The sequence below is a fragment of the Alligator sinensis genome, unplaced genomic scaffold, assembly GCF_000455745.1.
Source record: "Alligator sinensis unplaced genomic scaffold, ASM45574v1 scaffold61_1, whole genome shotgun sequence".
NCBI classification, from domain to species: Eukaryota; Metazoa; Chordata; order Crocodylia; family Alligatoridae; genus Alligator; species Alligator sinensis.
In genome coordinates, this window is record NW_005841986.1 from 2,008,208 (window position 1) to 2,024,705 (window position 16,498).

General features: G+C 41.4%; 1 protein-coding gene across 3 annotated transcripts in view; it reads left to right on the plus strand.

Moving 5' to 3' along the window:
- Positions 1–6: 6 nt before the first annotated feature.
- SLK (STE20 like kinase) overlaps positions 7–16,498 on the plus strand; it is a 67,211-nt gene continuing 50,719 nt past the window's right edge. For 2 of the 3 annotated variants that reach the window (XM_006021295.2, XM_006021296.2), the window contains exon 1: positions 7–489. In XM_006021295.2, the coding sequence (XP_006021357.1) occupies positions 340–489 (150 nt within the window). In that variant the 5' untranslated portion in view covers positions 7–339. Of the gene's footprint in view, positions 490–6,562; positions 6,749–7,999; positions 8,018–8,648; positions 8,734–16,498 lie in introns of all 3 variants that reach the window. The other variant, XM_025201202.1, reaches the window with a different exon arrangement.

A 16,498-nucleotide genomic window follows, 5' to 3' on the forward strand; every position in this document is an offset into this window, starting at 1 on the left:
GCCGCCGCCGCCTCGTCGCCGCCGCCGTGCCCGGGCCCGCTCTCCGCCGCCAGCCCTGAGGCCACGGCGCCTTCCCCCTACCCCGTGGGAGCCGCGCGCTGGTTGCTGAGGGGAAGGATGCGGCTGCTTGGAAACCTGGATTTTCCCTGTTTTCGGATCCTCACGAGTAGCATTTGAATGATTATTACTATTTAATCCGAGCCCGCTTTGAAACCTGGAACTTCCTCCATATTATAACAGTCATTATCATCATCATCATTATAATTATTATTATCTAGTAGGAGTAGTATTGAACCCCCACCCCCCCTCTCCCTGGGCACACACAAGGGGGGGGAGAAGATGTCGTTCTTCAACTTCCGCAAGATCTTCAAGCTGGGCGGCGAGAAGAAAAAGAAGCAGTACGAGCACGTCAAGCGGGACCTGAACCCGGAGGAGTTCTGGGAGATCATCGGCGAGCTCGGCGACGGCGCGTTCGGGAAGGTCTTCAAGGTAAGGGACACGCGAACGGTGTCCGTGTGGTGAGAGGGAGACCCCCTCCGCCGCCCCCCAGGTTTGGATTTGCACACGTGCAGGTAACTCATTCGTGGCCCAAGTGGACGTGCCTGCTTGCCACCAGAAATAAGACAGCCGAAAGGTGGATGAAGACCCATGAAGTCGCCATCCCGCCCTCGCCTCCTCCGCCCTGCCCCCGGCCGAGTCGCTCCTGCCTTCTTCTGTCTCCCTAGTCCCATTCGGCCGGACTCAGGAAGGCGGTGGTTTTCAATTTGCCCTCCAGACCCATGGGGGTCTGCACGCAGCATGTAAGGGGTCCTCGAAAGATGACCGCGGCCAGTTAAAAGTAGGTGAATACCCACGGTTACAGTTCAGAGGGTCCGCACCTCCGTTTGAAATGTCAGAGGGACCCCTCTGAATTGTAAAAGTAGGCAAAAACCCACAGTTAAGTGACCCCAGTTATGCACGTCCGTTCAAAACTTTTATCTTCATTTGCAGACCCCTAAAATCAAGTTGAAAGTCACTGGGAAAGGTTTCCCTAGTCCTAAACTCCACCCCCCCCCGATTTCTTCTGTCTTTGTAATGTCACAGTAAAGTTGACCGGGTGTCTCTTGCCCTCGTGTCAGTTTTGTGACCTCTTGGAAAGGGTCGTTTTCTTTAGCTGCGTGTTGTGTCCCCCTTGGACCACTTGTGTCGTGGCTGTCCTAGCTTGTTTTCAGTGGTCTGGCTTGCGTACCGAAATACCTCAATATAAATAGCCCTTTAGAGGGCACTTAACTTCTCAGAAATAGCCTATAGTGAAACAAGCTTAAAATCACCATACAGCAAGAGGGCCCAAGCCATCAGACATTCCTGTCTATTGGAAACAGGGTCTTTGCGCTTTGAGTGAGTCATTTAATGCCTCTAGTTTCTACTTTTACGGAGAGCATGGTATAAATGTAACGGGGAGACTGCGTTCTCAAAACATGAGATCCTCTGGGAACAGAAAATGATTTCTGGAGCAGGATAATGGGCCTGGAATAAACTAGAAAGGGGAATACAGGTGCGACAGTCCTGCAAGGTGGCTAGCTGTTTCCATCAAGAAGCTGTCATGTTAAAGAGTCTGTATTTTGGTGGGAATGTGAGAGAGCTGCAAACTGGATAGACTAAGCCTCTAATCAAATTAATGCTGGTCAGGAAAAAAGCAACTTTCACAGTTATTAGGGGTGGAAGGGACCTTCTAGATAATTAGATCCAGCCCCCCCACTTTGTATCATCTTAGTATCTCTTTTTCCAGACTTCTTAATGCAAAACAATCTTTTTGTCACTTTATAATGGTAAGGAATATGTGTAAACAAGCACTGGCACAAGAACGCTGACATTTTGTATTCATTTACTTTTTTCTCAAAAATCCAAGTCAAGTTTCAAAGTGAAGGAGCAGTACATCTCTCGCTATACTGTACAATGAATGGAAGACAGATTTAAACGCATGTTGGGCCGTTTGGAAAATCTTAACCAAGTGTTCTGGTATAGCAAAGTGCCCTCTTCAAGAGCATGTACCAAGTCTTAAAATTCCTCTCTCTTTAAACTCCATAGCTATGCATTGAAGTCTTTTCCAGTGCGTAGAGAGGCAGGTAGCTGTAAAGTCTGAAGTCAGGCAGAAGGCAGGGCAGGGTGGCAGCTTCAGAAACTAAATTGTTCAGAGACCTCAATTTTTTGTAAGCAACAGCCTATATCATCATAGCATTCGGGTTAGCCACCCTGCCTTCTGCCTTTCCAGTGCCCATAACAGAAGAGTGGAGGGCACTAAAAACAGCCCCACTAGATGCACCCTGGCCTGGCTGTTTGCCTCTCTTCGTTTTCAGGTGGAGAAGTGATGTTGTCATGCTAGTGCTTTATACAGGAAATGCAGCCAAGCAACAGGATAGTGAAATTGTGCCCTTGACTGCATGTTGTATACGCACAAGTAAACACAGACAGAAGAGACTTTTCTATTGGTTGACTTTTTTTTTTTCCAGGGGGAAATGATCTTTTTAATTCAGTGCCCCACTTCATTCAGAAAGCAAAACATTTTCAAGCATTAAAGTTCACAATTTCAAACTAAAAAATATGAACTTTTTTTTAGTTGATATTCTGAATTACACTTGCATTAATTGTGCTTTCGAGTAAACTTGATCATAAAATAGTGTGCTAATTTTCATATATTTTAACACTACTGAAGGGAAGAAAACATGATTGCTTGTTCTGTGGCATGTAACTTGTTTTCTCACATTACAGCTGGAAAGAAATCCAAATTTAATCTGATAGGAAGACCAATTTAGGTATTTCAGTTAGTGTATTTTTAGCATATTGGACAGAAACTTCACTCCTGGGTGTTCATTTTTTTCCTTTATGGAAAATTGTGAGGATAACACTGGATTCTAACATGAATTGAAGGATATGGACTAGTTCTGCTGGAACTGAATTGTCACAATTTAAAACACAGTTCTAAACATAACTTAGAAAGCAAAAAATTGGTGTCCATATAATGTCTCTTAATTTATGGCATTTTAATGAACATGGCATTACTACTTAGTAGTTTTCATGTTCCAGCTACATCCTGAATACCAATAAACAAGATTAGGTTAAAAAGGAAAAAATAAACAAATCAACCAAAAAGTGATTAGAGCAGATTTATCTGTCATCCAGAAAGGGCTGGGTAAGTGTACTTTCTGTCTCAACATAATGCTGCAGCTAGTAACCAAACATGTTTGTTAAGTAGATACTGAATCTCAAAGCTGCCTACCCAGTGATCTCCAAATGGTGCCATCTCTCTTACTTTGTATTATGAACTATGAAGAACACTTGGAAATACTAGGCCTGAAGTGAAAAATCTTCATAGATACTTGAATCCCAGAAGCTTAAGGGAAGTAATGATTTCTACAGTCCATTTTTTTTTTTCTTGTTGAACTGGACTTAAGCAGACTAGAATGTCTTTTTTACATAACTAAGATCTGGGAACCTTTTCTAATTACCCTGTTCTCTTCTTTGGCAGACTTACAATGAAAGGAATTTCTCCTTAGGGTTTTTTTTTTGTTTTTTTTTTTTTTTTTTTTTTTAATGGAACCCGTACCAAGCTTGGTTGTGTTACTGTTTACATTTGGGAGAAATCTTAGACAGAATTCATGTTCAAAAGAGAAATTGTTTATATAAATAACCTAAAATAGCACTCTCCAAGCATATTTTTACCAGTAGTTTAAATATTAAACTATGACCTGATTAATATGTATTTAGTTGCCAGTCTGTTTAAGTTTACTCTAAAGTCTTCCCTGCATGTTTTATCTCCAGCTTGTGCACTAAACATTTTTCCAGTAGTGGCAAGGATGTTATTTTATTTTCCTCTTAGTCATTTATTCAGCTTCAGTGACTAGAAGTTTACTGTTTCTGGAAGTGTTTGTACTGGTCTGCTAAATCATTCTCGGCACTTGCAGGCCAAAAGAATGGGATATTGTGCATTAAGGTTTGCTGAATTAACATGTGACATCTATTAAAGGTATTTTAAAATATTCATTATCTAAAATTTTGGAATAGTCCACTGCTACTGCAGTGACCCACAGGCTAGATGAGAGATTAAATGGAGACATAATGCTCTTATCTACTATGGGGATGGCCAAGTTGCATGGACCTTTTCATTCCTACTATCTTTGAAGCCAGGATGGGTAAAATATGGCCCATGGGCCAGAACCGGCTGGCCAACTGAATGACTCCAGCTCTTGCACTGTCCAGGCAAGCTCTTCTGGATGTGCCCTCAGCCAGCTCCCAGGATCTGATGCTCAAGCATCCCTACACACACACACACACACACACACACACACACACACACCCACCCACCTCCCACTCCCCCTTGCCCCCCCACACAATATACAAGACTTTATTTTGAGCTATTATGCACTAGTATGTAGTCTCTATATACACACACATAGTCTCTATATACACTATAAAAACAAAAACCATGAATCAGGAAAAAATATTTTTGGAATAAAATAAAGTCTGACATCTACTATAATATTTTAAATATAATTTGCTTTTTTAAATCTATAATTTGTTAAAATGATATCTTCTAAAAGACTTCATGCACAGCCCTTGACAGCTCACCAAAACTTGTTAAACGATCTGCCAGCTGAAATAAATCCTCACCCGTTTTAGTCTGAGTTTTTTGCTGGTAGCTGAATAGCTTAGGACAAGGTTGTCCAATTGATGGCTTAGGGACTTCGTGCATCCTGTCCTGGGGGGTAGGGGAAACACTTTACTATTTGAAATTTGGCAGAGAAATGACTTGCACTCGGTACATCTATATCACATTGCTGGTGCTTGTGGAGACACAACCGAGTACACCCTGGTCACATTGCCAAACCCAAAAATTCAGTGACCCCTGCTCTCGAGGCATACTGGAGACTTGTCTCAAGCATCAGAATGGTTATAGCATCTAGCCCAGGTATCCATGGAGTGGCATCATTGCTGCATTCCTTGTGCAAATACCTCTCCCGGTGGAGTAGAGATGCATTGTAGATGTGTCTAGGATTGATCACACGCATTTGAATTAGTAAAGAACCAATTTAAGATAAATCTATATATGATCACCAGGGAACTCGGTTTTGTGTTTGCCATGGAAAAACTTGGATTTTCTCATTTAAAAGGAGAAAAATGTGGGAAAACTGCAGGTTTCTTCTTGCAGGTTGGCAGAGTTCCAGCCTTCAAGGTATTGGTTGGGGCTGGAGGGAGTGGGATGCAGGGAGCATCAGGTGCATATGGCAGCCAGGTAATGTGGTGGAGAGTAGTTCCTGCAGCTCCCTCCGGGTAAATTTGGAGGGGAGGGGCAGCAGGAAGAGGCATGGGTAATGCATGGGGAAGCATAGGTGACATTTCAGGGGGCAGTACATGCCCCCCATATATTTCTGTGCCCACAATGAGGTGCAGGGCTGCAGTCTGCCCAAGCCAGCCCTGGGCAGGAACCACCTCTGCTGCCCAGTAGGTGGGACCCAGTTGGCAACCATGGTGGGGCTCCTTCCCACCGAGGTGAGGTATGGTGGCAAAGAGATGTTATATTCTATTACAATGATAATATTATATTCCAAATTGCTTTAAAATTACAAATGTATTAATAAAGCATTGTGTTAAACTGATACCTATTTATGTGGTGGCATTTCATTTTAAGTTGTGGAAAGACATGGATTTATTTATTTAAAAAAACAAACAAACAAAACAACAACAACAAAACCACAGATAATTTTGGATTTTAAGACTGAGAAAACTAGGATGCCTGAAGATCACTTATTTCTGTTTTAAGTGTTCCTTATGAGAGGCTTTATCGGTTGAGCTGAATTCCTTTCTAAATCAATTTTAATTGGTGTTGGGGTTTTATGGTGACAACCCTTTGTACCCAATGCTTTACCATCTATATGTCTTTCTTGCTGACCTATAACTCACAGATCCTGTTTTGTGATGCCTGTATAGATAAATAGGACCTGTTGGCAGCTAAGTTAACTGTCTGAAATCAGCCAAATCTACCTGGGATCTTCCTCCAGTTTAATTATCCAGTCAAAAAAGTAAATCATGTCAGAAAAACTGTGTGCAGGACAACTGGATTGGAGTGTTTTTGTTCAGTTATTTTCCTGTATTTAGTGTCAAGTTTGTAGTAAACACAGGACTATACAGCTTCTTTTCAGAATACTGAATGCACAGATGCCTTTGTCTTATCTATAGGTCCCACAAAATGTTTTCCAAGCTTGGCACTTAGTTTGTACCTGCTTTTGTCTAGTCGTCACTCTTTGGTTTGTGTGACCCTACCAGGAGTTAGTCTCCTACTGGGTCAGTGAAGTGCATAAAACCTTTCCCCAAACGCTTTGTACTGTCCTCAGGAAACTATACAGTTTAGCTCAATTAAAGTCTTTCTTGTATGCTGCCATGTTTTGAACTACCTAGAGGTTAAGTATCAGGTCTAGAAGCTCCCAGTGTTGAACAACAGGTGACTGGAGTTTTAAGAGCTCTTGACCAACTTCCTTGTTAACACCAGAACAAGGAATAAGCAGATAACAATTTCTTCCTTTCCCAGTATATAGGTAGGATCTAGATGAATTAGCCCTGAGAGGATCATGCCAAGCTTATCCAGAAAAATCAAATGTACAGCAATAATCAGTGCAAGATTGAATAGTCTCGATTCAAAACTCTTTGGTGCAGACACAAAATATCTTGTTCTAATTTGTCTCGACTCAACTTCCTGTATAAACTGTGATAAATGGTAGGTTTTTTTCATTTATCTAAATATAAGATCAGAGAGGGAAACCACATTTGCATGCTTATTAACTTAAAATATATATTGGGTAAATATTTTCTACTACTGGGAAGTAAACTGTTTGAGGCCACTTTCACATACAAGTTATAACAAGCTATTGATTTATTAGAATGTAGGTGTTCCCTTGTCATGTGTTCTGCCAGCTCCTTCGTTTTTATCCACTTGTCAAGTAAACAAAGTGGAATCAAATTCACTTTCCTCCGTTAAACTGGAGCAGTGAAATAGAATCATCAGCTAAAATCTTGTGAAAGTGACCCTTACTCCACATTACTTTACTTTTCATAGAAGGGGAAGCATGAGAAGATGTGAAGGTAGAGAAAAGAGGAGTCTTGCTTTTAATGGGAAGTTTTGTGTTTTCCAAGAACAGCACTTTAAAAAAAAAAAAAAAAAAAAAGTTCTAAATGAAAATACTTAATTTAATCCATCTTTTTCCAAAGAAAGTCTATACTGGGGAACAACTGTTCTTAAGCCTAACATTTTAAGGCTGTTGAATATTGTTCTTGGGAACCCCAGTGACTGCCATCACCTGTAGAAAACACGATAGTTTCCTACCAGTCCATTTGGTGAGCTGATTTAAGCCTGAGAGACACTGCATTACGGAGTAGCTGGCAGCATAGAAAAAGTGTTACCTCTCGTTTTCTCAGTATTATAAATGCTATAAGTGCATGACAGACTGAAAGTGGCAGCTTGTCATGATTTAACTGAGCTGCTAGAAATGGTTTTGGGTTTTTTGTTGTTTAAGGGGGTGTGGGGGGGGGAAAAGAGGGTTATGGGGTTGTATTGTTTTTTCTTTTGGTTTTCCACGTAGCTGTGCATTGCCTCTATTGCTTTGAGGCGTTTTTGGAGGTAATTGGTAGAGGCGGAGATATACAACTGCAGATGGTTGACTACAGAAGAGGTTTTTTTGTTTACATGTTTAAATGGATTTCTGTTGAAGATTATAATCTTCTCTCTTTGTGGCAAATTCCTTCCATCTTTCCTCCAACCAGCAAATACTTTAAGCAAGCAAGAGGTGTAACATAAGTTTAGCGTCTCATTTTCTGGGCTACCTTAATGCATCTGGTGTGAGCTCAGTACCCATAGTGCATGACTTATGAGTAATGCATTCAAGAGTAAAATGTAGAGAATAGAGTGAGCAGACGAGTACATGAAGGATAAATATAGAACATTAATGATTGCTCCCTTTTCCTTCACCAGGCTGTCATCTTTTCCAAGGTGTGAACTCAGTTATGCAAGTTGTTCTAAAACACTAGTTAAGTATAATGCTTCCATAAGATTGTTTTAAGATTTTTTTTCTACCAGTTTTTTCACTCAAGCTTATAAGAACTTCTAGTCTTCAACATTCAGTATGCCATGCAAGGATTTTTTACAATAATTATCCATGTATAACATGTTGAACTCTGTCTCTTAAATATGCATCTTCTCTCCAGATTAAGTTCATATCAATTTCACACTTTGTAGGACAAATACAGTAGTTTAAGGTTGTAAAATAAAGCCCTGCTTCAGGCGGTCAGTAGCTTATTGAAAGAATTTTGTTTAGACATTAAGTCTTCCATGATCTATTCTAAGCTGAATTTCCACTAGTTTTCAGTCATGTGAGAGAAAATCCTTGAGCTGTCTTCAGCCTCTATCTGTGAGGCCAGTTCAAACCAATTAAACTTTATAAATAGCATTTTTAAGTGTGCAAATAATCATCACAACTCAGTTTATATTCCTGTTCTGAAGGAAACTGTTAGCTTCTTACATTTTGAAGAAATTGCAAGTATTTGAAGAGCACACTGAAGCGAATGACTTGTTTTAAATTAAGTGGTTCACAAATGTTTTTGTTATCCTTTTCTCTGTTTAGGGATCTCCTGGGGGAACAACTATTCTTCCAAGATTCCAGGGATGGTTCCTTTTCAATGGTAGTTCCATCTTGGAACCATATCAATGTGTGAAAGAGTTTTTATTATTCTTTTTTCAAATACAGTACAATGCTATATGTTTTCTAGTGCAAGAATTAAATGACCCGTCTCATTCCTTCCTCCCTTTCCCAAACTCCCTACTTTTTCCAGTGTTTTCTTCCAGGAAGTAAAACATGTTAAGAATATCTCTACTTTAGAAGTGTCCACAGACAGCGTATCCTGTCTGTGTGGGATTTAATTCTAAAGATGCAGAAGGCAGGGCAGGATGACAGCTTTTTAACACTTCTAACACCTGCTCATGGCCTGCTGGTAGCTTTTCTTCTCCAGCCTCCCTGCTGCCCCCCTGCCTCTATATAGACTTTACAGCTGGAGCAATAACCACTATGCTTGAGCTCTGAAGAGTTCCAAAGTAAATTAGGCATAACTATGCCCAAGTCTGCATATAATTTAAGTCTTTAGACACTGTTTAACACCCTTTTTGGCTTATTGACCCTTCATCTTCTAAGCAAGACTTTTTAGCTTTTTCTCAACATTTATCTGTCTTTGGTACAGTAAGTAGTGCAATAGTTAAGGCCTCCTAAATGCTCAAGTAGACTGACTCACAGGCTGATGTGTTTGGGGAAAATACAGATCTTATAAAAAGGATGCTCTCTTCCAATAATGGTGTTTCTGCAGCTTCAAAGGCTATGGGGGCAGGTCATCAAATAATTCCCAAATAAGGAATTTACACTTGTGCTTTGAAATCCTACATTGCTGATATTGAGCATTGGGGGTTTGGTTTTGTTTTTTAAACAGGAAACAAAAGTAATTTAAAGATAATATTTACACTGCATAGTTACTCATTTAAAGCAAAACATTGCAAAGTTAGGGGTGCACGAGAACTCTTGCCCCCTCCCCCCATGTCTAGATCTCTTTCAGTGTTGTAATCACATTGTTCAAATATAGTTTCTCAAAACATTAGGTAGGCATATCGACTTCCTGCATGAAGTATGACCTCATGTAGGCCAGAACACAGATTTTTCATAAGTGAAAAATTGTGAAGTGTCACAGCTGGATAATATGGTAAAGAAGTGTGAGAATGTGCTGCCATAGAATGTAGTTTATTCTAAACTATAAATCTTTTGGTGACTAAAATTATCTGTGCTGCTTCATTAATGCATATATTGTAGTAGCACTCTCTAGTATTAAATATAGTTTAATACCCGTGAAACTGCCCTGTGGTTTGGGATAACTTTTTTAATTTTGAGCAATAAAATAGAAACACTTCTTGCAAAAGTTTAACAAGCATATCCAATACTTTTTTGGAAGTATTTGGTTTGACAGATCATAAAAGTAAGAGTTAGCAACATAAGGCCCAATAAGAGATTAAATTTATACACAGCTGGCAAATCAGACTTGATTTGTAGTGCTGCCTGTATCGATGCACTTTAAGATGCTACAGCAGTTGTTGTTAATAGATGTTGTCATGTTAAATATACCATGTACATACTGGGTTATTTTAATATCTGTATGTGTAAGTTCTGCTCTTATATATATTCATCAAGATGTGTATCAGAATTGCCATTCTCTGATACTCAAGTACATTATGTAACAAGCTACATATATGGAATTTGAGAAATTCAATTAAAACACTTAATGCATAAAAGCCAAGTTGGAGTGCTGAAGGTGGATGCAGCTTCACTCCTCTCTGCCTTGGCCCTTTACTGTCGTGTTGGTTTTTTTCCTTTGGATTCTCTGGTGTTTGCATGCATTTATCCATAGCTGGTGTTATGTATAAATACACAATTGAGAACAGTTGTATTCACAAGCAGCTGGAGAGACTGAGGCTTGTTTCCTTTTGCCCCCTGTGCTTATATTTACATCCTGTGTTTCCTGTCTGGCTTCATTCATTCACATGAACCTTGTAACCACAAACTGAAACAAGTTTTACTCAAACCTTAAGGCCATCCAAAATCTAGGTAAGGGATGGTGCTTCACCAACTTCAGTAAGTGAGCACACATCACTTCAGGGTTTTTTTTGGTTGGTTTGTTGTTGTTTTTTTTTTTTTTAATGGTACCTTTCAGCAGTATAGCTAGCAAAAGGTTATTTTAAAGCATTGTATTTCAATAATGCAAATTATTTTGCAGAAGCATGTTAAAAGTTACCAAGCCTTTTCTCACTGCTGATGGAGACCTGTCTTGCCTCCAAAATATCACAATCCTAAAGGAACAGCCACAGTTAGCAAGTTAGACTTGTTTGTTCAAACAAACAAACAAACAATGTTTAAACTGAAAATTAGGTGTGCGCACAAAATAAGCTTAATTTGAACATGAAATAAACCAGCCTATGGTATTTTTCATATTTCAATAAAAAAAATTTCCTTCTTTTAAACTACTGCAAAAAATTCTAAAGAAAAAAAAAGTGGAAAGCAAAAGCCGCACGAGGCAGCTCTATACAGTAATGCAGTAGATATTATTTAGAGTCAAAGTAGAGTGGTAAATGACTTCCAGAGGTCATCTAGTCAAAGCCCCTACTTGAGGCAGGACCACCCGTAGCCCAGCCATCCCATACAAGCCATAATCTAAACTCTGTGTAAGACTATCATCAACCCTGACACACTAGACTGAACACCCTAACTTGCCAAAGGTAAAATAGGGGGACCATGACACCCAATGTCCTGCTGCTATAAAGTGTTGTTCCTGGGTAAACAGCCATCCCCCTGTTACTGAGGGAAGCAAAAACCCCTCACGCTCCATACCAATCTGACCCTCGGTAAAATTCTTGATGCCTAATATGGTGATCAGTGGTCTGACTTGGAGTGGAGGGGCAAGACCCTCTAGCCAGGAGCCTCCACCTTTGGTTCTAGCGGGAGCATTGGCACACCCTGGTCAGAGTACCCAATCTTAGCGGTAGCCAAACAGCCAGTGCCTGTGGGAAGGCTTAAAAAACACCCTGATGCATAGGTGAAGAACTAGATCCACCAGAAATCTTTGGTTAGGACTTCCATTTTCTCTTGAGCAAGGAGTTCAACAAGGAAAACTGCTGTGTCCGGATGATTATGTATTGGCTTATTTCAGTGCAGTCATTTGCCCACCCCTTCATGTACCAGGAGTCCCCGGTGCCATGTCACCCAGTCTGTGGGGCTCCTGACAGGTCCAGAGATTTGGTGACATGGTGGCACTATTCACCTGCTGCCAGATTTCCACATCCATGAGCCTGGGGCTCTGCATGCTGATCTGCTGCCCAATCCCTGCATATATGGGGCAGGAGGGGGTTGTGCCAGGCCACTAGGGCCTGATGCAGGCATATAGGACAGGGAAAAGGTGGTGCCTGGCCCCAGACCCTGATCCAGCCCATAGATGGCTGTTATATTACTCATCTGCCCAATGGGCTAAAACGTTAAAACATGCCTGCTCTAGCCATAGAGGTGCACTTCAGAATCAAAGCTTTCCTCAAGGAAGTTTCTGGATTTCATACTTTCAAGGATAATTAAAAACAAAAACAACTACACAAGCTAAATGAGGTTTGAGTGATGACATTGTCTATTAGGAAGAAAGCTTGAAGACCTTTCAAACAAAGGTGGTAATCCAGGTTAATATGTAGTAATCATCATGCATAAGGTAGGGCAGGGTGGCCCCGTAAGAGATTTAACTGGTTCAAAGGCATGATCTCTTGTAGGCAATAACCCAATTCATCAAATGCCATGAGAGAGAAACAGGAAGAGAGTGGTGTTCTTCTATTTGATTAGCTAGTGAATAGTAATGAAAACAGATTAAGTGCAAGTGAAAACAAGACAGTTTGTAACTCCTGTTAGAAGAATAGGAAGTAAACACTAGACTTTGCTTTAGCATGTTAAGGTAGAGATTGTAGGGATTAGAAGGGTATACTTCAATTTGCCGATTCCTGTTAACACTTCCAGACTGCCTTTTCTTTACTAGCATGTTACTTAAATAATGTCAACTAAAACAATATTTATTAATAATAATGATCCATATAGTGCCATTACCACATGTCTGCTGTAGAGTGGTGGTGGTTCTCAACCTCTCTCAACTCGAGGTCTTAGTTTTGGCTCTTTTTTGTCTGCAGAAAAATAAGAATCGAGTTCTTTGCAGCAGAAAAACTAAGACCACAGCTATGGATTTTTATTTGAAATCTCTAGGTTCATCTTGTAAACCATGCTTGTAAGCCTAACAGTTGTAAGACAACCTGCAGCGCCCTTGAAAGGATCTCAGCGCACCCCAGAGTGTCGTGGCACCCTGGTTGAGTTACATTTATGCCAGATAGATATGCAAGTGACTCAAAATATTTAAGTCTTCAATGGGACTAGTGATTTTGTTTAACATAATAAAAAAAAAAAAAAAACAACCACCCCCCCCTTCAAATGATCTTAAGTGGGCATTCAAAATTATTAGTCCCTTTACCTTGGTTTCATAACTGAAAGACACAAAAGATGCAGTTAACACAAAGTAGTTTGTAGCTATTAAAGGATCAATAATTTCTCAGAAATATGGGTTTTCAGCATCTTCTTGGGTGTAGTAGATGGCCTAGAGAAAAAACTTTGTTTGTATACCAGCGAGTCTCAGCCATAGTGCCACAAATACCTAAATACCCGAGGTGCTGCGAGAGCCTTTTAAGGGTGTTGTACAAATATGAGTATTATTAAAATACGCAAACACTTGCATGTGATTCACAACATAAACTGAGTTCAAACAGGACTGCAGAGTTGGGAAAAAAAAAATCATTCTGACCCATTGTGGTCCGAGTTGTTTGCAATAAAAGAATTGTGTTTTTTTTTTTTTTCCTTGTAGTCAAGATGAATGCTGCCTTTTTCTGAGGGCATGTTGAGTTTGAAAATTTTTAGCACTGCTGTTCTACAGTAACAGTATTCTAGCAGTATAGGGTTATCAGCAAACTGTTCGTAATGTGAATGCAGCTGCACCCATAAAGTGATGTACTAGTATAACAAAATCACCTCCCACCAGCAAAACAAATTTGGCCTGGATAAGTGTGCAGTTTTGCTAGAGTGAGTGAACTGTGTTCGTCTCAGGTCCTACTTCCACATCTTTTGCTGGCTTAACTATGCTGCTGAAGAGCCAGCACAGCAGCTAGGACCTTCCTGCAGGGTCCTATATTTTAGGCTTTTTTCTTCTGCCACATGCTACTTCAGCTTTTATTCAGAAAATGAAACATTTAAATCAGATGCCTGCTACTTATGGGAATAAGTTTGCTTCTCACCAGATAAAGAAGTTGAGAAAGTCTACCCATGACCTCAACCTAGAAGAATGAGGTTAATTTCCCTGTGAGTACCCAGCAGAAGATAAAGCCTACTTAAAGAGCTTTCAGTTTAATAAAGATCCATTTATTAAAGTCATGAATAGGAGGAAGAAAACAGTAACAACCGTTTTGCCTGATGAAGTAGTATTTTCCCATTATCCTCTACTTTGGAGTCTCCTGGCTATTGCCAGTAATGGTGGGAGATGGTCAATTTTATGCAAGTGGCAACAAAAAGCCATTTATAAACTACATTAAAAATGGAACATTTTTCACAAATTAGTTACTAGCATGTAAACTGTTAATAACATAAATTTTTTGCTTTTGTCAGGCAGGACTAGGTAGCAATACTCAAATACTAAGGGTTCTTGTGACAGGGTCTGGTCTCGAGGCTGGTCACGACATCCGCCCACCCACCTGTCTAGGTTAGTCCACCCTACCTTTCCTGCCATGCTTTTGATGTTGTCACTAAATAGTTGTTTATATGCTGGAGGCTGCCCATTTGGTTGCCCCGATGCCAAGAGTGAAATAGATGGCTCCGAACCTCCCCTTATACCATGTCCCATGCCTTGCAGATGGCATCCAAAGTCACTTCCAACTCCCCTGGCCTCCCCGACCCAAACTTGGCCTCAGATGTACCTTGGCCACAACTCCATCCCCCCTCACTGGGCTCCTAGGCCTTATACCCCCTGGGCCTCAGGCCCCACTCCATGGTCCTTGGCCCCTGTGCTTCTCTCAGGGTATGCTACCCTAGCCTTTCCCCTCCACAGGGTGCCCACAAGGTAGCAGGGGCTGAGATTTTACAGCGTCTCATCCTTACCTTTCACTGGAGAGGCACATTTCCTGGAGACTGTCCTGCCACATCCAGCCCCAGCAGGATGTCATTTCAGGTTTTACCCAGGACCACAGGAACCTCTTCCATCCCCATAGCTCCTACCATAGTCTCCAGATGTTCCCAGAGCCACTCTCCTCAGGCTGTGCAGTATTGTTCTACTAGCTCCCTAGATGCAACTACTAGCTCAGCTCCTAGGGACTGTGCTTATACCCTGGCTACCCAGCCCTCTTCCAATCCAAGGCTCCCCTTGCGGTCATGTGACCACCTAATTGGGCCTAACTACACCTGCTGGCTGCTCCCCAGCCTGCTCAAGCCTCTTAAAGTGGCAGGCACCAAAGGTGCCCTACCACAGTGCTTAATCTAGCCTGTTGCTGAAATCAAATTTACTTGTTCACTGACAAAAAGTGAATTTGAAGAGAATGTCATAGCGGACAATTTATTTAATAGTTTCCTGTTGCATTTAGCAATTATTATAATAATAAAAGTTAATGGAGATCAAAGCCAAAATGTTAAATCCACAAAGTCTCCAGAACCAGCTATATACTGTTCTTAACTTATCACAATACTTGGGAGTTACACTGGAGGAAAGACATCACAGAGTTAACTCTGTTAACTAAATAGTTAAGGTTAAATCATTTAAAAGGATTTGAAAAAAAACTTTTCTATGAAGTGAAGTATTTCCTCTGGCATTTTGCACTTACTGCTAGAATGTGGCTATACTGTAAATTAAACAGAGGCTGTGTAGTGGAATGGTATATAACAGCATTAAAGAACATTAGCAGAAGTGAGTAAGTGATACCATATCCAATTGGAACTGGAATCTAGGTATTGTATCTAGTATAACAACCTAACTCAGCACTTAGCCAGCATATAAGAGTTAGTCCCCACATAGTTATGAATAGTCACAATCAAAAAGTGCATCTAATCTGAAAGACAACATATTAAGGAGTGCCTGCTCCTCATACCTTGCTAGGTTGCTGGTTCAATTCTGAACCCAAGTGAAGATTCCGACACTGCGCTCGACTCCTCAAGCCTCAAACGTTTGTTGCAGCTTGTCTTCCTGGCTTCAGCCCCTTCCTCTAGCTGGGCCCCCTAGCCCAAGGTCCACTGTCCTGGACTTCAGCTTCTGGGCCCCAGCCCCCGTCTCCTGCTCTTGCCCTTCTCCAGCTCCTGTGTCCTGCACTCTGGCCTGCTCTCAGAGTCCCCAGCTCCAGGCCTGGCTGCCCTCGCTGTTCTCACCCACAGCCATCTGGCCCCTGACCCCGGGCTGGGCTCCCTGATTTTGAGTGCCTTACCAGGCACCCATCCATGGCCTCTTTGCCTCCCCTCTAGCTACAGTCTAGTCATCCAATGGTAAAACCGCCCCCCCCCCCCCCCCCCAACCCCACAGACACACCCCCCCCCCCCCCCCCCCCCCCATATAAACAGCAGTATCAGCACACCGCTTCCACAGAGGCCTTCTTGCTCTGGGTCAGTACCCTATCCCAAGCTAGAAATTCCCAATGGTAGTTTTACTCTCAGTCTTGTGGGTAATTTGGGTGTCCATGAGCCTGCTTCCTGCAGTCAGCCTCCCTAGGGCACTCCTCTCTCTGCAGCATGCAGAAAGGAATTTCCCCTTTTAATTAAGGGCCAGCCTGTGCCCGTGCTGCTGCAGCAGCCCCACACAGTTACCTTAGCGGGCTGCCTTCTCCAAGTAACAGGAGCCC